We start from the raw sequence: 23,112 nt of genomic DNA, 5'->3' as shown, positions 1-23,112 counted from the left end.
ATATTATGCAGTCTTAAAGAAAGATGGAGACTTTACCTCTTTCACATTTACATGGATGTAGCTGTAATATATTCTTCTTAGCAAAGTATCTCAAGAATAGAAGAAAAAGTATCCAATGTACTCAGCTCTACTATGAAACTAATTTATAGCTTTCATATGAAAGCTATAACCCAATTATTGCCCAAGAATATGGGGAAAGGGGAAAGGAAGGAGAGGGGAGAGGGGAGGATGGGTGGAGGCAGAGTAATTGGTGGGACCACATCTATGGTGCATCTTACTATGCTACATGTTAAACTTACTAAATGTAGAATATAAATGTCTTAACACAATAACTAAGAAAATGCCAAGAAGGCTATGTTAACCAGTTTGATGAAAATATTTCAAATTGTATATAAACCCAGCACATTATACCCCATGACTGCATTAATGTACACAGCTATGATTTAATAAAAAAAAATAGGTCAAGAGGAAAAAAAAATCTTTTATCATGAGTTGATTTTTTTATGAGTGGTATAGGCCCAGTTTCAGTCTTTAATATGTGTTTTCTCAGCAACATTTATTGAATCATTATTTTCCACAGTGTATGTTTTTATTTGCTCTGTCAAAGATTATTTGGTTATATGAGGCCCTGGTTTCATCTCTAGATTTTCTGTTCTGTTCTATATACCTATGTCTCTATTTTTATGCCAATACCTTGCAGGTTTGATCACTATAGACTTGTAATATGAACTGAAGTCTGGTAAAGTGATGCCTCCAGGTTTGTTTTTATTTTGTAGAATTGCATTGACTATTGGTTTTTTTTTTCTGGTTGCATATCAATGTGGAACTATTTTTCAATATGTTTAAAGTATGATGTTGGTAATTGTTTTTCTTTTTCTATTGTCTACAAGATTTGGCATATATTTTTAAAAATTAAATCATAGCTGTGTACATTAATGCAGTCATGGGGTACAGAGTGCTGGTTTTATATACAATTTGAAATACTTCCATCAAACTAGTTAACATAGCCTTCATGGTGTCCTCTTAGTTATTGTGTTAAGACATTTATATTCTACATTTAGAAAGATTCACATGTACCCTTGTAAAGATGAACCATATGTGTTGTCCCATCAAACACCCTCCCTGCACTCATCCTCTCCCCTCCAGGTATTGCATTAAATCTATAGATTGATTTGAGTAGTATAGACATAAGCATGATACGTTCTTTCTGTTAATATCCTTCTACATTTCTTTTCTCAGTGTTTCATAGCTCTCATTAGAGATCCTTCACACCCTTTGCTAAATGCATTCTGAAGTATTTAATTTTCTCTGATGGATATTGAAGGATATTGTGCCTTTGATTTGATTTGATTCTCAGCTTGACTTTTATTGGTGTATGTGAAGGCTACTAATTTGTGTACACTGATTTTATAACCTGAGACATTGCTTTATTTCTTTATCAATTCCAGGTATCTCATGGTTGAATCCTTGGGTTTTTCTAGGTAAAAGATCATATTATCAGCAAAGAGCAATAGTTTGATCTCCTCTGTCACCATTTGGATACTCTTGATATCCTTCTCTTATCTGATTGCATTTGCTAGCTCTTCTTGTACTATGTTGAATAGTAGTGGTGATAGTGGACATTCCTATCTGGTTCCAGTTCTAAGAGTGAATGATTTCAGTTTTTCTCCATTCAGTATGATGTTGGATGTGAGTTTACTGTAGATAGCTTCTATCAGTTTAAGGTATGTCCCATCTATGCCAATTTTCTTAGGTGTTCTTATCAAAAAATGATGCTGAATTTTGTCAAATGCTTTTTCTGGGTCTATTGGGAGGAAAATCATATGGTCTTTGTTTTCACATCTATTTATGCGGTGAATTACATTTATAGATTTGCAATAATTGAACCAACCTTGTATCCCTGGAATGAAGCCCATGTGAACATGGTGAATTACTTTTTTGATGTGTAGCTGATTTTTATTTGCTAAGATTTTTTTGAGTATTTTTGTGTCAATGTTCATTAATGATATTGGTTTGTAGTTTTCTTGATGTTGTTGTTTTTTCTTTTCCTTGTTTTGGTATCAGGGTGATATATAGTTTGTAGGAGTTGGGAAGGATTCCTTTCTTCTCAATGTTTTGAAATAGATTATGCAATATAGGTATAAGCTCTTTGAAGATCTGGCAGAATTCTGGTGTGAAACCATCCAGTCTGGAACTTGTTTATGTTGAAAGCTTTTATTGTTTCAACTTTGGTGCTTGATATTGGTCTGTTCAAGAGTTCCACTTCTTCCTAGTTGAGTCTAGACAGGTGGTGTGAGAGGCAGTGTGATGCCTTCATTTCCTCCACATTCTTAATTTTCTGCACAGAGATTTTTGTAATATTTGAGGATGATATTTTGTGGTATCAGTTATTTCTCCTTTTTTGTTTCTGCTTGAAACAAACATCTGATTGAACCCATCAGTGGCCATGGGTTCACTGATTTTATTTATCTTTTCAAAGAATCAACTTTTTGTTTCATTAATCTTCTAAATGGTTCTTTTGTTCTCAATTTCATTTAGTTCTGATCTGATTCGAGTTATTAATTTTTTTCTGCTGGGTTTAGGGTTAGATTCCTCTTCCTCTTACAGTTCCTTGAGGTGTCTCATTAGATTATTGATTTTCACTCTTTCTGATTTCAGTGTATGTACATTTAATGGGATGGATTTCCCTCTTACGACTACTTTGGAAATATCCCACAGGTTTTGATAACTTGTGCTCTCATCATCATTTTGTTCCAGGAATCTAGTGATTTCCTCCTTTATCTCCTCTTTGACACATCCATCATTCAGCGATAGGTTGTTTAGTTTCCATTACTTCATGTGGGAATTAGTGTTTCTGATGGAATTGAGTTCTACTTTAATTCCTTTGTGGTCTGTAAAGATACAAGGTATAGGCTCGGCGTCTATAGCTCAACCGGCTAAGGCGCCAGCCACGTACACCTAAGGTGGCGGGTTCGAATCCCCAGCCCGGACCCGCCAAACAACAATGACGGCTGCAACCAAAAAATAGCCAGGCGTTGTGGCGGGCGCCTGTGGTCCCAGCTACTTGGGAGGCTGAGGCAGGAGACTCGCTTGAGCCCAGGAGTTGGAGGTTGCTGTGAGCTGTAATGCCACTGCACTCTACCCAGGGGGACAGCTTGAGGCTCTGTCTCAAAAAAAGAAAAAAAAAAAAAAAGATACAAGGTATAATTTCCATTTTTTAAAATTTGTTGGCATTTGATTTGTGATCTAGGATATGATCAATCTTGGAGAATGATCCATAAGCTGAGGAATATATATTAAGTAGTACTGCAGAGAAATGTTTTGTATGTCTGTTAAGGTCATTTGTTCTAGAATCATATTTATGTCCATTGTTCTCTGCTTAGTTTCTGCTTAGAGGATCTGTCCAGTTGTTCAGTGAGGTGTTGAAGTTCCCTGGCTACTATATTGTTGTTTGTCATATTGTTCAGACCACATAGGATTTGCTTTATAAATCTGAGAGCATTCAAGTTGGGTGCATAAATATTTAGAATTGAAATGTCTTCTTGTTTGATTATTCCCTTGACCACTATATAGTGTCCATTTTTGTCTTTCTTTACTTTAGTTACTTTGAAGACAATTGTTTCTGCAGTAAGAATTTCAACTCCTGTTTTGTTTTGATTTCCATTTGCATGAAACATCATTTTCTAGCCCTTCACACAGGCTAGATTTGTCCTTGGGGGTTAGATGTGTTTCCTGAAGCTTCATATACTTGGCTTGTGCATTTTCATCCAGTCAGCCAGCCTGTGTCTCTTCAGTGGAAATTCAAGTCATTCACATTTATTGAGAGGTTTTATAGGCAGGATGGAGTTCTCTTCATTTTGTTGTGTGGGGCTCTGTTTCCACATTTTTTTCAACTGGGCCATTGTGATAGTGAGGGTTTGTCCTTTGGTTTTCACTAATCTTCATTTTGCTATTGGTCTATGTATAGTACAGGTCTAAGTATTTCCTGCAGAGCAGGTCTTGTAGTGGAAAATTTCCTCAATGTTTGCTTGTCAGTAAATATCTAATTTCTCCATTAAATATAAAACTTAATTTTATAGGTTACAGAATCCCAGACTGGCAGTTGTTTTAAGAAGATTGTAGGTAGGTGCCCACGCTCTTCTGGCTTATAAAGTTTCTACTAAGAAGTCAGCTATTAACCTGATGGGTGTGTTCTTGTAGGTTAGCCATTGAAGTTTTTCCTTCATTCTAACTGAATTGAGTTGACCCAGGGCTCAATAATATTTGAATCTCATTTGATTTGGGACATTTTCCACTGTAATATCATCAATTAGACTTTCCATGCTTTAGGGACTCTCTTCTCTTTCAGAGATACTGCTAATTCATATTGCTATATTCATATGCTTAATGTAGTCCCATAATGAGTCTAAGAGATTGCTCTGCTTTTACTCTTTTCTTTTTTGCCTCTTTAAATGACCGAGTTAGCTCAAGAGCTCTGTTTTCATGGTCTAAGATGCTTTCTCCATAGTGTAATCTGTTGAAATTTTCTAGTATATTGTGAAACTCTCTGAATATCTCCTCCAATTCTTTAAGCTAAGTTATGACCTTTCTGATTTTTTACAGATCCTAAGAGAATTTGTCTTTCACTTTTTTAATTTCTTGGGATATCTTTTGGACTTCTTTTTGCTGGTTTTCCACTTTCCCTTCAATGCCCTTCATTGTATTTGCTCCCCATAATCTGAATTCCATTTCTGTTGCCACAATTTCTTTATAGCTGGAATCTCCTGTGGTAGTTCCATTGTGATTTCTTGGGGCAGTTGATCTGTTTAGGTTCTTTATGTGGCCAGAAATTTTTTTCTGGTTTCTCCTCATATGTGGTTTCTTGAATTTTGCTTACTTTTTTTTTTTTTTTTCTTTTCTCTTCTCCTACATTCTTTTTTCCTCTTTCCTTTTGTTTCTCTTTAGCTCTGGGTTTTGGGGTTAAAATGACCCATTATCCTTTCAGGTATCCAAGAGAGTTAATTTTTAGTGAGAATACTAGGTAGTGCTCCAGTATCAGCAGGAACAGCTGCTTCTGAATGTGAATGTCCGTATCTGATTTTGAGTTGGCTAGCAGTCATCAATTGGTTGGAGATCAGGGATGGGTTTCCTATTCTTGTTTTTGGAGACCCTGGGTGGGGGAGGGGTCCATAGGCCTGGAGGGTAGGCTGAATGTTGAAGGATATCATAACCCAGTTCTGGGACATGTTAAGGGGTTAGGTCTCGTTGCTTGAGTAGGAATTGTGCCTCAGTAATCTTAATGGGACCCAGAGATTGAGAGGAGGACTATGGGTAAGGTGCAATCTCCCTGGTCTGCTTAGGAGAACTGCAGAATCAGCCCAAAGATGTTTGTTTGAACTTGGAGGGCACAGCCAAAGGTAGAAGTGGCTGGTCAACTCAGAGTCCCTGGAAGTCAACAGACTCAGGCCTCAGCAATCTCTGTACCTCCCCTGTGGCTTGCTGAATTGGGGTGGTAAGCTGTGTCTCCCCAATGCTAAGTAGGCCAATGGATCCTCTGCTTTCCTGATCTTATGCCCAGACTTCACTTTGTGAGGGAAGTGCCCAGCAGCAAGTTATGGACTCCATCCCAAAGAAGCCACAGGACAGACTTCTGCCTCTCTGACCCTCCCTAAAAGGGCCAATAATGTTAGTGCACCCAACATTCCTGTGGGTTTCCAGTTCCTATATGCCTCACTCCATACTCTCTTCCTGGTGGGACAGACCTACCCAGGAACTTGGTTATTCCTTGGCCCACCCCTGCAGGGACTGTGGGGAGTGGGAGAGGTTTTCCATCAGTCCTAATTTCCCAACAATTCCCCATGCAGACTCTGGGTTTCCATGCTCCCCTTCAACTGCTGCTCAAGCTGGCTTCCTTCTCTCATCTTTTCCACTTCTGGTGTCCCATGCTGTCACTCTGTGCCTTTACAACGCTGTTTCAGAATAGGACAATCTAGATGGCAGCTGGTGACTGGATTGTCTATTGTCACAACTAGTCACACTTCTCCCATACTTTGCTATGTAAATAATTCCTTGAGATCATTATTCAGAGTGCCAGTATCTAGGTCCTATCTTCATATATTTGGTTTAGGAGGTCTGAGCTGGAGCCTAAGAATCAAAATGCATTTTTAACAATCCCTCTAGGAACTTCTAATAAAGGAGGACAACACATGTAAACTAAACCTTTGACAAATTGTGATCTGAGTAGCACCTGTAAGAGTAGAGCATTCTTGGAAGAAAAAGTACAGTTGTAAGGCAAAAAAGTGCGGAGGGGAGGGATAAGGTGGGTGGAAAAGAAGAAAGTGAGGAAGAATATTTCCCAAGACCATTTGATTTATAAAGTGTCAAATCTAAATCTGTGTTCTAGGATTCCAGCCTCCTTTTCCAATGTTCTAACTTCCATCCTAGATTAATGTCTCTGATATTAGCAGCAGAGAAAAACATCCTTCATCATAATGGCAATAATTCATAAGCTTGAGTTTGGGTAAAGAATTAGGTCACCTCTCCAATCAGGAAAGAAGTCTTTTCTGAGGGAAAAAAAAAAGGAAAAGAAAGCAAGTTTAGAAGTAACTGATCATTAACACAATTTTCAGCTAAGGAGCATAACTTTGTAATAGCCAGTGCTTCCTTGTTAATGAGCACTGAACAACTTGGGTCTATCTCTAGAGGCAGAGATGAAAATGTTCTTTTTATAAACTCAGAGTAATGTATCGTTCTCTTTTCTCCTCCTGTAGTTTGGTCAAATCATGTAACTCTTTCACAGTTGAAATTAAACAGAACAATTATTAGAAATAACATTGTGATAATTACTCTGTGTACCAAATTGTCTTTATCTTCCCACTCTGAACAAGAATGTGGCATAAGCAAGTTTACAAGAGGAAAGTAGAGTTGCTTTACCCTCATTACACTGATATGTTACTGTAGCTAATCTTTGTAGTTTGTTGCCTCATATAATTCTATGAGCTGATTAGAAAGCTACACTGAGTCACATGTGAAAGAGCTATGAGACTAAATCCTGCCTTTTCATCTTTGAAATTCATCTGTTCTACTTGACAGGTGTGGCTAACATTTATTTGGGTGTCAACATGTGCCATGAACTGTACTAAGCACTTTCTTCTTTTCCTTCCTTCCTTCATTCAACAACTTTGAGTACCTATTATGTACTGGGCTTTATGCCAGTACTGCAGATACAATAGTAAACATAAAAGGCATACTTTTTGCTCTTATGGAATTTATAATATGTAACCCACAAGTAAATGAACAATAAATATATAGTTATACATTTTAATAAATTCCATAAAGAGAACTATCAAGATACGTAGATGGAGAATTACTTATTTAGGTAACTCAAGGAAGTGTTCTAATGGATAAGAAACCAGTCATGTGGCATGTGGAGAGAAGAACATTCAAGAAGCTAAGCATGTACCTTGTCAGTGTGGCCTGAGTGAAGTTAGCAAAAGGAAATGTGGTAGAAGATAAAAATGATGAGCTGGATAGAAGCCAGATAATTCATCATAGAGCCCTGTGATCCATGGTAAGGAGATTAAATTTTATGCTAAGAGCAATGAAAAATCATTAAAGAGTCTTTAACACATGACTGACATCATATGAATTATGTTAGTAAAGGTTTTTCTGGTAACTGAGTAGTGAATAGATTGGAGGGGGACAAGAATAAAAGCAAGTGGACCCCAAATGAAACTGTGCAGGCTCCCTGAGTTCTTCAATTTGTAATTCTTTTTTTAGTGCTTGTTCTACTTTCATCCCTCACCTAAACCAGAACTCATAGTCTAAGTCAATGTGTTCCAAACATGTTAGTGGAACACCAATTCCTCAAAACAGTCTCTGAAAATGAAACTCTGTGATCAAATAAATTCAGAGAATTCTACATGCTAAATCCCTTTCTTGGATATTCAGAATGTAAACTAATGTAATAAAGGTGCCAGGAAGCATTTCAGTAAGTATGTGAATCCCAGAAGTTCTAAAACTTACTTAACCACAGAACTTTTAATGTTTTTTTTTCCCTCCACATAATGTTCATATCCTGAAGAACTTGATATTCTCCAGAGCACATTTGAGAAAGTGCTGCCGTAAGTCATTCTAAGCAACAGTCAAGCAAATTCCATGTGCTTCATTTACTGGGCCTCCTCTTCTCTACCTCCATTTATTATTCCAACAGTTTAGATAATAAATTTTCTGAATCTTCATATATTATAAAATGATATCACCTTTCATATATATATATATATATATTTTTTTTTTGTCCAGGGCTGGGTTTGAACCCGCCACCCTTGACAGGCACCCTAACCTTGAGTCACAGGCACTTCCCCATATGTATTATTTTTTTTCTCTCCATTTCTACTTTCTATTTTCTGTCACCTGTCCCTCTACTTGAATATTGTTAAGGTTGGTAAAGTTTTCATTCTTTCTGTAATCATATTTACTTCCTTGTTTCTGGTCCTGGATCTTTTTTCATAAGACAGCTGTTGTATATCCTGAATTGAACCTCTATATCAATAATATTTTATCTCATCTAAAGGTCTTTGTAAAGGAGATATTCTTAATTTTATCCTACAATTATTTTATTAGATACTTAACACCTTTTTGGAGATATAATTTATATACCATGTAATTCACCCATGTAAAGTGTAAAATTCAACAGTTTTTATTATATACTTAAAGACTGTGCAACCATTAACAAATCTAATTCCAGAATATTTCATCATTCCCAAAAGAAACCCTGTACTCATTATCAGTCCCTTTCCATGTCCTCACAATCTCCACTAGTCCTAAGCAAGTACTAATCTATTTTTTGTCTCTATTTGATTTGCCTATTATAACATTTTATATAATGTGAATCACAATGTGTGCCTTTTGTGACTAGCTCATTTTCAGTGGTCATAATGTTTTCAAGGTTCATCCATGCTATAACATGTATTAGTTCATTTATTTTAGTTCATTTATTTTTATTGTCTAAAAATAGTCCATTATATGGATATACTACATTTTATTTATCCACTCATTGGTTGATGGACATGTGAATTGTTTCCATTTGGGGGGCTAGTATGAACAATGCTATTATGAATATTCATGTACATGTTTTTATGTATACAAATATTTTCATTTATTTTAGATAGTGCTTAGTCATATGTTAATTTTGTTTAACCCAAGTAATTGCCAGATGGTTTTCCAAAGTACTAAACTATATCATATTCTCACCAGCATGGTATAAAGCTTCCAGTTTCTCTACATCCTCTCTAATATTTGTTACTATATGTCTTTTTTATTATATTCATCCCAGAGGGTATGGAATGATATCTCATTGTGGGTTTTATGTTTACCTAATGACTAACAATGTTAAACCTATTCATGTGCTTATTGGCCATTTGTATATCTTCTTAGGAAAAATGTTCAAATCCCTTTTGCTTATATTTTAATTAAGTTATTTTTCTTTTTATTACTGAGTTATAAATGTTCTTTATATATATTCTGAATACAAGTCCTTTACAAATGTATGATTTGCAAATATTTTCTCCTATTCTTTGTGTTGTCTATTCACATTCCTGATGGTATTCTGTGATGCTCAAAAATTATTAATTTTGTTAAAGTCCAATTTATCAATCTTTTATCACTTATGTGTTTAGTGCTATATCTAATAAATCATTGCCTAAACTTTATTAAGTTTAATTTCAGTAATTTCATGTTTAGTTTCAAAAATATCTTTTTGTTCTTTTTATGTTTTTTCTTTCTTTCTTTTTTTTTTTTTTTAAGATAAGGTCTTGCTCTGGGCTGTTGTATAGTGGTTTCATCATATTATAGCTTACTGTAACCTCAAATATCTAGGCTTAAGTGATCCCTTTGCCTTCTGAGTAGCTGGGACTACAGGTACATGCCACCATGCTTGTTTAATTTTTCAATATTTTTGTAGAGATGGGGGTCTTGCTGTGGTGCATAGTTTGGTCTTAAACTCCTGGCCTCTAGCAATTATCAACCTCCCAAAGCACTGAGAGGCTCTATTTCAAATTCTTATTCTCATGCTATTTCCACCAAATTCATAGTTACTTCCTCCACTAATGTCTTGAACCCCTCAAAGTCATCTATGAAGTTTGAACTTTACTTCTTCCAAACTCCTGTTAATGTTGATATTTTTATCTCCTCTCATGAATCACAAATGTTCTTGATGGCATCAGGAATGGAGAATCCTTTCCAAAAGATTTTCAATTTGCCTTGTCCAGATGCATCAGAGGAATCACTATGTATACTGGCTATTGCCTTACAAAATGTATTTCTTAAATAATGCAATTTGAAAGTGACAATGACCCCTGATCTACTGTTTGCAGAATGAATTTTGTCTTAGCAGAACAACATGAATCTACTTGTACATCTTCATCAGAGCTCTTGGGTGACTCCGTATATTGTCAATGAGTAGTAGTACTTTGAAAGAAACCTTTCTTTTCTGAGCAGCAGGTCTCAATAGTGGGTCTAAAATATTCAGTAAACCACACTGTAAACAGATGTGCTGTTATCTAGACTTTGTTGTTCCATTTTCAGAGCATGGGTGGAGTACATAATTCTTAAGGGTCCAAGGATTTTCAGAATGATAAGAGATCATTGTCTTTAACTTAAAGTCACCAGCTGCATTAGGCCCAAGTAGAGAGTTAGCCTGTCCTTTGAAAATCTAAAACTAGGCATTGACTTCTCCCTAACCCTGAAAGTCTTGGATGGTATCCTTTTTAAATCTTCTGAAGTAGATTTTCATCTACACTGAAAATCTGTGTTTATCACAGCCATCTTAATCAATTATCTTAGCTGGACCTTCGGGAAAACTTGCTGACTATGAGAAACATAGCAGACAAAGTAAACATCAGTAGAGAAACAGATAAAGCTTAACTAAAAATCTTGGCCAACAACTCATGGCTCTTGCATCACAAAAAGCACCAGCTCACACAGCACTGCCAGTAAAGGAGCTATTCAGCAATAAACAAATAATTGTATTGGAATCCCCATCCTACTCATTTGAATTGCACTCCCTTGTTTATTGTAGCACTATTCACAACAGCCAAGACATGGAAGCAACTTAAGGGTCCACGAATAGATAAATGGATAAATGAAAATGTGTATATAAATGCACAATGGAATATTATTTAGCCATATAAAGTAATGAATCTGTCATTTTCAGCAACAGGCATGGAACTGGAGATGTTATATCAATTGAAATAAGCCAGGCATAGAAAGACAAATATCACTTGTTGTCCCTCATATGTAGGAGCTAAAAATGTGAATCTCATGGTAGAGAGTAGAATGGTAGTTATCAGAGATTAAGGAGAGTTGGGGGGAGAAGAGATGAAGAGAAGTTGGTTAATGGGTACACATACAGTTAGAAGGAATAAGTTCTAGTGTTGGATACCATAGTAGAATGATAATACTTAATAATTTATTGTATATTTCAAAATAGCTAGAAAAGAAAAGTTGGAGTGTTTCCAGCATAAAGAAATAATAAACATTTAAGATGATGACTATCCTAATTCCCCCAATTAGATCATTACATATTATATGCATGTATCAAAATATCACATGTATTCCATACATAAATGTACAATTATTACATTTCAATAAAAACTTTTAAAACTTAAAAATTGGTTTGGTTATATAAAACTAAAAATAATCACCATGATTTATAAAAGTCACCATAATTTATCCAATATTTATTTATACAATGATTTAAAATACTTCGCCATCATAATTATGCTAAGTGTTTTCATGTCAGATGACCCTGGAATGAGTAATAAAAGAGGTACTACTTATTCCACAAGTATTTATAATACTCTCACCATATTTCTAAGATCTGAAGATACAGAATGAATAAATCAGATTCGGTCTGGATCCTAGTCTATAGTCCAGCAGGGGAGGCAGATATCTCAGCAACTATTATCATCAATTTGATAATGCTATCAGAGTAAAAACACAGAGCTATGCAAGGACATAGGAGGTCAGAAGAAATTCAGCCTAAGGTTGTCAGAGAAGACTTAGGTAAAAAGGAAAAACAAGAGAAGAAGGTGGTATTCCAAACAAAATGAGACAAAATAAAAAAGGGTACAAAAGTAAAACAAGAGTATGTCATCTTCCAAAATTTATGTGTACTGTACTATGATGTAGCTAGAAGGAAGATTGTACAAGGGAGCATAGCTGCTTATTAACTGCAAATTAAAGGCAGCTACAGACCCTAAAGCCCATGAGTGCATCTGAAAGGGTTTGGATTTCAAGCAAGAATAACCAGATACATTTTTTAAAGAAAATGACTGTTTTAAAGGAGCATTAGTCCCCATTCAGTGAACCCTGTTGTTTAGGTACAATTTAAGGGTGACATAGAGACCCCTGTGTGAATGCTGCCCACCAGCTGCAAGACTAGGGAGGAAAGCAGGAAGCTGTAGAAAATGTTTATACTTGCAGAGGGGCATTATTCTGCCTTGACCAGCCTTCAGAACTGCCAGGGTAGAAGAGTTGCATAGAAGGGTACCCTATGGTATCCTTGGGCACCAATAAGTCAGGTATGTTGTGAGTGAACCCAGAACAAAGATACAACGAAGAACACCTGCAGGACAGGTTTCCTAGGAATAATTTATTAGATCTTAAAAACAGTACTAATAAAGTGATAATGTTCTAGACATCTGTCCAAATAATTGAGTCCAAATTCCACATACAAGCAGCAGCTCGTGAACCTCTTTTCCATTTTGCTGTGCTACTGAAACTCTTGGATGTAAAATACTCGTTAGCTAATGAATTCTTTGAACAGTGCCATGAAACAAGTCCACACAGCTGTAAAAGTGGCCATAATGACATGAAATAAATTTAATGAGTCTAAAAATAATGACTCAGAAATCTATACAGAAAAATTATTAAAGTTGAAACTACATACAGAAAATCTCTTAGGAGGAAAAATGAAAAGGTTTAAAATTAAAATGAAAAGAAGATAATATATATGAATGATACTAAGAAGTCAGAAATTATAGTACTTAATAACTAATTGAGTATATGGATATAGGAGAGGACTGAATCTAAATGGTGTCTGGTCTGGGCCTGAGGTAAAATGGTTTTTGTGTTACTACAAAACTTGGGGTAAGAGGAAACAAGACAACATAAGGATTTGGAAACTACTCAGATCTATTTGTAGTAAACAAAATTTGAGTTTAAACAACCATGCAGCATGATCTTGTATTAATTAAAACAAATTAATAAAAAACAACAATACTCATTGCTATTGGGTACTGAGGGAAAAGATACACTAACACATGGCTGTCATACAACCTGGTGAAATTGTTCTGAAAAGAAATTTGGCAAAAAATGTAGGAGCCATAAAAATTATCATAGACTTTGACCTAGAAACCCAACTTTTTGGAATATAGCCCAAGGATATAATTCAAAAGAAATAAAAAACCTATTTGTATAAAGATGTTTATAGCTGTGCTGTATATTATAGGCAAAAACTGGAAATAGTCCAAATGCCCAATAGTGAGGGAAAGCTTAGGCAGACTTTGGTACATTATTAACACAATGGAATAGTTTATTGCTACTAAGAATGATGAATATGAGAAAAATGTAGAAATAAAGAAAGGGTCAAATGAAGCAATGAGTAAAATATGTAGAACTCAAAATGATGCATATACAATGATTACAACTATGTAAAATTATATCTGTGTAACCAAGAGGATTAGAAAGGACTACAGAACTGGTAATTTAGAGTGCTGACATTTTTGTTATTGTTAGTTCAAGTTGCTGGAAATGTTTATGTGTTTCTAATTATATTTCACTGTATATTTAGTACACTAAGAAAGATAAATCCTCATTTTTTTCTTTGTGGCACATAAAAGAAAAAAGGTTCATTAGTATTTTTTCTAGCCATAAGTGATCTTCTCTAGTCTCTTGAGTCCTATTTTTATTTTTGGATATGGAGGAAGTGGAGCCCACCACAATACCCCAGTCACATGCTTCATACCTATGACATGTTGCTTATTATTATATCCAAGAGTCATGACTTATTCATAACAAACCAATTTCTATACATTTATATTTACACCACATACAAAACCCAGGATGCCCTGACTACACTTAATGTACATGGTAGAGGCTTCTCCCAAGTACGACTTTTTATCTCTTACATAGAGAAATATTTGTTTCTTACCTTATGTTATCCTGGAGGAATTACCTTCTCCATGCAATGAAGGTCTGGATTCCATTTCTTCTAACCCTAAAGGACCTCTCATTAGGTTATACCCCTCATTCTCTTGTATCATCTAGCTCAGTGTTTTTCAACCTTTCATGGCACACTTGAACCATGTTAAACTTCCTGGTACATTTAAATTAATGCTAATCCAAAAAAAGGGTAAAACAATGAATATATTTACTGTGCTTTAAACTTCTTTCAAAAGTAATTTAATTAATGATCTTTTAAAAGTTTTAGAGCACACCTAGGATCCTCTTACTGGATCCTCTCACCGCACACTGGTTAAAAATCACTGATCTGGCTTTTCTCCTCTCATGAATATATCCTAATAACCTACAAACCTGTACTACTATTACCAATAAAAGGGAGAAATTGCCATCATTTTCCTTGACCACACATCTCTCTTCATTTTTCTATCTGCTTTCACAGTAAAAATTTTCCTAAGAATTGTTGCCCATATTATTATTTCCAATTTCTCACCCCCCCTTCACTCTTTAAGCTACAGTAACCAAACTTTTGTTCCCACTATTCTCCTGAACTGTTTCTCAGTGCTACCAACCAGATCCAAAGGCATTTCACTGTCCTCCTATTACTTGACTTCCTGACCTCCGAGCAGCACTCCTTCCTAATTCAAAACCCTCTTTTATTGTTTTGTGTGCACTACATTCTTTCCTTTCCTCTCACTTCTGAAGCCTTTACTCTTTTCCTACCTATTTATAATGCACAAGTTCCTCAGGGCCCTCTCCTGGGCCTCTGCTTCCTCTTTTACACTCTCCTAAATGATTTCCTCTATTCCTATTATTGTTTTCATGCTAATAACTCTCTAGTAGATGCCTTGATCGCTTCATTTGTATTCAATAATGCACTTGACATTTCCGTTTAGATGCAAGCATAATAAACATAACTTGAAACCTAAGTTATAATTTTCTTCCCATCTCAGTTATGACAATACCATTTACCCAACTGCTTACATATTCCTATGTCACAGCATCATATGCTTATCCAATATATCATCATGTTCTACAAATTCTACTTCCAACACCCTAGTCCAGGTCCCATCATTCTTTCTCTGCACACTAGCAGCAGTCTTATCACTAACTTCCCTGCTTTCTCCTCAATCCATTTTCCACAGAGTAGACATAACATGATTTATTATACAGGGTGGCCATAAAGTTCATTTAAAATTGCACACGAACTTTATGGCCGCCCTGTATAATAAACCATTTATTCCAGCTGAAAAACATTCAGTATGTTCCCAAATGTACTTAGAAGAAATTCTAAACCCTTTTTATGCCTATAAGCTCCTGTGTAACATGAGTCTTAACTATTTCTCTAACTTTATCTTTCTCTAGCCTCCTAGCCCTTCTGTCACCCCCAGGGCATTACAGATGCATTTCTTTTTGCTAAGAACATAGATACTGTTCACTGCTCACTTTGTCTAGTTAAAAGTGATGAATCTACTCACCTTTTAGATTCTACCGTAATTAAATATTTCTCTTTCTCTTATGTGTCATTTCTTTAGGGAACTCTTTCATGACTTTTATAACTCAACCAAACTCTACCCCTTAACTGTCATTCATTGCACTATATACCTCTTCCTAATACTGTCTTATGTTTAAGGTCCATTGATTAATCTTATGTTTAAGGTCCATTGATTATTGTCTATTGTCTTATGTTTAAGGTCCATTGATTAATGCCTTCCCTACCCTAGTGAATGCTCTATGAGGGCAAAGAAAGTATTTGGTTTTATTATTAACCTAGTACCTGGAACATAGCAGTTGCTCAAGAAACAGTTGCAGAATGAATGAGTGATTGATATCATGATTGATACTAAGATGAAATTATGAATCATATGAGCATACATTAATGAAGCCATTAAAGAAAAAGAATAATTCAAAATAATAACTATGTGGACGTAAATGACAGTGTTATTAGCTTTGCTTGATTGTGTAACCACAAAATGTGAGGAAAGTTTTATACCATATGATCTTTATGCCCTAATTATAAGAAGTAAAATGAAACTGACCTCTTCATCTCCATTCCATTCATACCACCTCCCATACAGTCTTCTCCATATACACAGAGCAATTTCAAAATTCAGTAATTTCAATATGCAAAGAGAGCTGAAAGCTATTTTTGTGAGCAGGGGCCAACATCATAAAATTTTTCTGCAAAAAAAGAGGGAAAGTTTGCTCGGCACCTATAGCTCAAGCGGCTAAGGTGCCAGCCACATACATCAGAGGTGGCAGATTCGAATCCAGCCCAAGCCTGCCAAACAATGACAACTACAACCAAAAAATAGCTGGGCATTGTGGCGGGCACCTGTAGTCCCAGATACTTGGGAGGCTGAGGCAAGAGAATCACTTAAGCCGAGGAGTTGGAGGTTGCTGTGAGCTGTGACACTATAGCACTACCCTGGGTGACAGCCTGAGGCTCTGTCTCAAAAAAAAAAAAAAAAAAAAAGGGCGGCCCCCATGGCTGAAAGGAGTAGGGCACTGGCTTCTTATGCCAGATGTGGTGGGTTCAAACCCAGCCCTGGCCAAAAACTGCAAATAATAATAATACTACTACTAAAAAGGGAAAGTTGCTCCTGGGGGAGAAGGTGAGAAAGAGAAGTGTGGGAAGGGCAGCACCTGTGGCTCAAGGAGTAGGGCGCCAGCCCCAGGCAAAACCTGCAACAACAACAACAAAAAAAGAGAGAGAGAAAGAGAGAGAAGGGTGGGAAAAGAATAGGAGTTGAAGAAAGAGCTGGAGGACTTTTGTAAAGACAAAAATGCCTAACATTAAATTTCAGGTTGTTAATCCTGTTACAATGGAAATTCTTCTGCCTTTTCAACCATTTACTAATGTTGCTATGTTCATAAGCTTAGATCAAGACTCAGTCTCCAGAAAAGGGAGAAAAGAGTCACAAGGGCCATCCACGATACAAGGTTTCCCTCTCCTTGTCCTTCTCTGTTTGTACTTCTACCACATTCCTCTAACCTCAATAATCATCCTGTGAATGCCACTGGAAATTGTCTTAACTCATCTTTGAGTTTGTAGGAATAACCACATCTATTCCAGACTACGATAGATGTCACATAAATAGTGTGCCTTGGTGCATGGAGACTATGCTCCAGATGACTCTTGTATCTCTCAACCTCATTGTTTTAATCCTTCTTGTTCCAGTTATAGCTGCACTTTAGGCCTTAGTGCATACACCTTTAGCCTTCCTCATGTGACCATGGCTCTCTTGGCCTAAAATTCTACCTTTTTACTGGCAACAAATTCATTGTTAGACATTTCCTCTGTCCCTGGATAACTGAGTCCAACCTGCATGGATATCTCAATTATCCAGCCTATGCCTGGCTGACCAGCAGGAGTGAAGCAGAGAACTTTTAACATAGTATCTCATCCATATCAATACTTGTAAAAATAATTATCAGATTCAGTCAAAATTAAATAAATCAAGTGGCAGAAATTCTTCTGAATATCTAATAAGTCCATCAGTTCTGTTGTACTTTAATCTGAAAGTATTTGAAGTGTTTCTTTTTCCTTTTTTTAATCAAAAGTTTTGTTAAGATGATTTCAGATTCACATGCAGTTGGAAAAACAACAAAGAGAAATTCCCACACATTTTGCACAGTTTTTCTCAGTGGTAATGTTTTGGAAAACTGTAATATGATGGCCAGAATATGTTTTTAAATTTTTTTCCTTTTATTAAGTCATCTACACATAGATCATGAATACATTGTGTTGATTTTTATATTGACATTGATACAATCTACCAATATCATTCAGATTTCACCTGTTTTATTTATACCTGTATATATGTATAAGTGTTTGGTTCTTTACAATTTTGTCATCTGTGTAGGGTCATATATCTGACACCACTGTCAAAATACTTAACAGTGCCTTCATCCCCAGGGTCCTTCTTGGTGGGGGCAATGAATCTGTATTAAATATAGATATATGTACCACTACCTCTTTAACCTCACACAACCAGTAACCTGTTTTCCATTTCTATAACTTTGCCTTTTCTCAAATATTATATAGATGGAATAATACAAAACATAACTTTAGAGATTGCTTTTTTTTCATTCTGCATAATTTTTTTGAGATTCACCCAAATGGTTACATGTATCCATAGTCTGTTCCTTTTTATTGCCTTCTAATCCAACTCCATTGGCCAAGATTTTGTAAAGATTATACTCTCTGTAAGAGGTCACTGAAATAATGTATTTTGCTTCTTAAAAAATATAAAATGATGTTATTAAGTGTTGTAATATTAAATGTAGTTTTTAAAGCTATACATCCTTTCAACTCATCCTCAAGATAATGATAAAGCCCCTGCTGACCACGGAGGGGAATCTGTGAGTTAGAATGGGGGAAATCACAATGGAAAAAGTTCTTCCTTTTTTTCTTAAGACCAAGAATAACCAGCAAAAATACAAATACATTAATCCATTACATTTAATTAGCAATGTTATAAGAACAGCTAAATAATCTGACCTACCCATCTAGGAGGGCAATGACGTTCTTCCTGGGCCGCCCAATATTAGGGCCATACAAGCTGGCTCTGGAGTAAATCCGGATAGGCTGTAATAGACTCTTCAGCTGGATGTAATCCTTCCCCAACTGGCTGCCATTTATTGCCCGGCCATGCATGGTCCGATAGTTATTTGGCTCTAGATTAAAATCAGACATGTAAATCAGACTTTTGAGGAGTGAGGCTCTGCCAACCCATTCCTGGCCTTTTTCATAACAATATGAATAAAATAATCAAATTATCTTAATTTGAGAAATCACTCAAACAAAAACTTACCATCTTGCTGTCCTAGTCATTACTTTGAAAAAAGTAATCTTCACAAAAAAATCACCTCAAGGGGGACCATACTGATTTTTAGGTGATACTTCATAATGAATGGTGTACTGTATTGAATAGTACCTGCTCCCCCACCCCTGATTTATGTTTACCAGAATTTCAGAATATGACCTCAGTTAGAAGTGCAATCTTTGAAGATATAATTAGCTAATATAAGATCACTATGGATTAGGGTGGGATCTAAATCCAATGGCTTTTGTCTATAAGAGAAAGGAGGTGGAAGTTCCACTATACATATACACAGGGAGAAGAATGCTATGTGACAATGGACAAAGGTTGGAGACGTGCTGCTATCCTAAGGATTGCTGGCAGTCGATAGAAACTAAGAGGGAGGCATGGAATAGATTCTGCTTCAGAGCTGTCAGAATCAATCCTGCTCTGACTTCAGACTTCTGGCCTCCTGAACTGGGTGAGAATAAATATCTATTATTTTAAGCCACCAAGTGTGTGATTCTTTGCTAAGGCAGGCTCGGGAAACTATTACACATGTTAAGAAGAAAAATCCTCATAAAGATGGTGATTACACCAAAAGTTAGAAAAAAACTTACTATTCATTAAAAACAAAGTAGCTGAGTGAAATAATTTTGAGCAAGACTCTTCCTCCAGTTTCCATAAAGTAAGTAATTCTAAAAGGACAGGGAAATTCCTAAAAACCAGCAGCTACAGTGCTGGAGGGGGTTAATTTGAAACGGAGCCCGCGATCCAGCAAGGCCAACATCTCAGCTAGCTTGAGGTTGTGATACTAATAGGGATAAGACATAAACTTGCAGACTTGCAAGCAACTTAATAGGGCAATTTGAAGAATAAGGCAGCCACAATAAGCTTTGATAAACTCACACATACCCTTTGTAATCTAGAATGCTGCATATTCTCTGGAGGGACTAGAGAGATCCCTAGCCAGCCACACATTCACAAATGGATGTGAAACCTAGAAAACTATAAAGGAGCCATAAGAAAGCATGTTAGAATGTAAAATGCAGTCAGCCTTTTAAACTGCCTAAATTTTGAATGTGTTCCCCAACCCACACAAACTTACTGGCTCAAAGGAATTAAGCACGATTTCTGATCAGTCCTTGGCTTACCCTTGAGTTATGCTGACTTAAGAGCAACTCCTTGCAGGCTGGCCTTAAAATGTTTTTAATGATTAAAAATTAAAAATAAAACTTAACTGATAGCTAAAGCTATATGATGCAAATGAGACAAACTTTAATAATTCAGGAAAGTCACTAAAAACAAACCATAAAAACAACCTATGGGATTCAGAATTCAGAGTTGCTCCAAAAATAGAATCTATAATGTATAGCTTTTGAACCACTCCTCCCCCAAAATAGGAATTTGTAACCTATACACAGAAAAAAAATTCATAAAAAGTTCTTCTGGCTCGACGCCTATGGCTCAACCGGCTAAGGCGCCAGCCGCGTACACCTAAGGTGGCGGGTTCGAATCCCCAGCCTGGACCCGCCAAACAACAATGATGGCTGCAACCAAAAAATGGCCTGGCGTTGTGGCGGGTGCCTGTGGTCCCAGCTACTTGGGAGGCGGAGGGAGGAGACTCGCTTGAGCCCAGGAGTTGGAGGTTGCTGTGAGCTGTAATGCCACGGCACTCTGCCCAGGGGGACAGCTTGAGGCTCTGTCTCAAAAAAAAAAAAAAAAAAAAAAAGTTCTTCTTAGAGTCAGGCATCTTCAAACTACAGTCCGTGGGCCACATGCAGCCTGCCTAGGACATTTATCCAGCCCAGCGGGTGTTTTTGCTGCAGCTGCCTGTCCTGCTTAGTAGCCGACTCGTCCCGGGGCCCATAGTCCAGCACTCCAATGGTCTAAGGGACAGTGAACTGGCCCCCTGTTTAAAAAGTTTGAGGACCCCTGGCTTAAGTTTTAGACATAGTGACAAAAACTTAAAAATTGCTATTATAAATATGTTCAAAGAATTACAGAGAATAATAAAAATTTAAAGAACAGTATAGTGATAACGATTTAGCAAATAGGAATATAAATAAAGAGAAAGAAACTATAACAAAATAATCAAATAGAAATTCTTGATTTGAAAGGACTCAGCACACACAGGAAAATAGAATGAGATTAATAGCTGAGTTTTTCTTGGAAAAAATTAAGGCAAGAAGATAGTGAAGTGACAGAGTCACAATGTTGAAAAAAAGAAAAAGAAAAGCTCCGTTAACAAGTAATTCCATATATATCAATCTGCCCTTCAAAATTGAATGTGAAATTTAGACATAAAAAAAAAAAACAGACAGAAGAAAATTTGTTGTGAGTAAACCTGACTTATAAGAAATAAGGAAGAAAATCCCATCAGATGAACGAAATAAAATGACACCAGAAGATAAGTCAAAACCACATAAAAAATTACAAAATATCCATATAGGTATTTACATGGATAAATATAAAAAACAGTTGAAAATATTATTCTTTTCTTCTCTTAACTGGTTTATATGACAATTATGTAAAAAAATAACAAAACTATTATTTAGCTTATACATATAAAGATGTAATATTTAGAATAATAATGGCATAAGGGAGGAATGAAACTATACTGGAGCAAGTTTCTATATTAAACTAGAATTCAGTTAGTATTACTTAAAAGTAGATCATAGTGAATTAATATGTAATAAGAAACAGTGAAGAAAATTAATAAAAATTAAAATGGTACCCTAGTCAGTACACACAAGACAGAGGAACAAAGTCATGAAATAAATGAAAAACAGCAAGATGGTGCTTGTAAATTCAATTAGCTTGACAATTACATATAATTTAAATGGTAAACATTTCAATTAAAAGCAGAAATTTTAAGGCTAAATAAAAAATAAGATCCAGATAAAGAGACACGTTTTAGGTTTAAAGACATATACAGATCTAAAGTAAAATGGTAAAAAAAAAAAAAAAAGATAAACCATGTAAACAGTAGTCATAGAGAGCTACAATAACTATATTGATATCAGACAAGATAGGTTTTAAAACAAAAACATTACTAGAGACAATATGGGACAATTTATAATGATAAAAAGACATTTTATAATGAGAAGAAAGCTCTCAATTTATCAGGAAGCTGTAACAATTATAAACATAAACATACCTAACTACAACACCAAAATACACAAAGAAAAACTGACAAAATTGAAGAGAGATACAAAAAAACTAACAATAGTAGACTTCAATACCACACTCTCAGTATATAACACAACTGAAGAGAAAATCATTGAAGATATAGAACACTTGAGTGATGCTCTCAGCAAACTTGATCTAATCGATATCTATAGAACATTCCATCCAACAACAGTAGGATACACATTCCTTTCCTAGTGCACATAGTACATCCTTCAGGACAAACTACAACATAGGCCATAAAACAAATATAAATTTAAAAGGACTGAAGTCATACCATAGATGTGCCATGAACATAACAGAATTAAACTAGAACCTCAATAACAGAAATAAATTTTGAAAATCTATAAATATTTGTAAATGAAACAATAGACCACGAGTCAAAGAAGAAATCACAGAGAAATCAGAAAATATTTAGAGTACAATTAAAATAAAAACAGAATATATAAACATATATGGAATATAGATAAATGCTTAGAGGGAAATTTATAGCCTTAGACCCCCATATTTGAAATAAAGACTGCAAATCAACAACCTACACTTCTACCTTAAAAAAAAGAGAAAAAGAAGAGAAACCTAAACCCAAGCCAAAAAAGAGGAATGAAATAACAAAAATTAAAGTTGAAATAAAGAGTATTTAAAAAATAGGAAAAAATCATGAAAGCAAAATTTAGTTCTTTGGAAAAACCAACAAATTAACATATCTTTCATTAAAGTGAACAGAAAAAGAAAAAAGAGAGAGAGAAGTCTAACATTACCAAAAGAAACACCACTAAGGAGATATCACCTAACTCCAGTAAGATTAGCCCATATCACTAAATCCCAAAACCAGAGATGCTGGCGTGGATGTGGAGAAAAGGGAACACTCCTACACTGCTGGTGGGAATGTAAACTAATA

At 35.7% G+C, this 23,112-nt stretch overlaps 1 protein-coding gene and 1 pseudogene across 3 annotated transcripts in view; both read right to left on the bottom strand.

Moving 5' to 3' along the window:
* LOC111724301 overlaps positions 1 to 17,617 on the bottom strand; it is a 22,011-nt pseudogene extending 4,394 nt beyond the window's left edge.
* HPSE2 (heparanase 2 (inactive)) overlaps positions 1 to 23,112 on the bottom strand; it is an 807,441-nt gene that overhangs the window by 250,048 nt on the left and 534,281 nt on the right. For all 3 annotated transcript variants that reach the window (XM_003787277.3, XM_003787278.1, XM_012803570.1), the window contains one exon: positions 18,729 to 18,900. In XM_003787277.3, the coding sequence (XP_003787325.1) occupies positions 18,729 to 18,900 (172 nt within the window). The remainder of the gene's footprint in view (positions 1 to 18,728; positions 18,901 to 23,112) is intronic.

The sequence above is a fragment of the Otolemur garnettii genome, unplaced genomic scaffold (assembly GCF_000181295.1).
Source record: "Otolemur garnettii isolate 467f Iridium unplaced genomic scaffold, OtoGar3 scaffold00021, whole genome shotgun sequence".
Classification (NCBI taxonomy): domain Eukaryota; kingdom Metazoa; phylum Chordata; class Mammalia; order Primates; family Galagidae; genus Otolemur; species Otolemur garnettii.
Note: the sequence above shows the minus strand (reverse complement) of the source record. Positions and strands in the feature narration are given on the sequence as shown.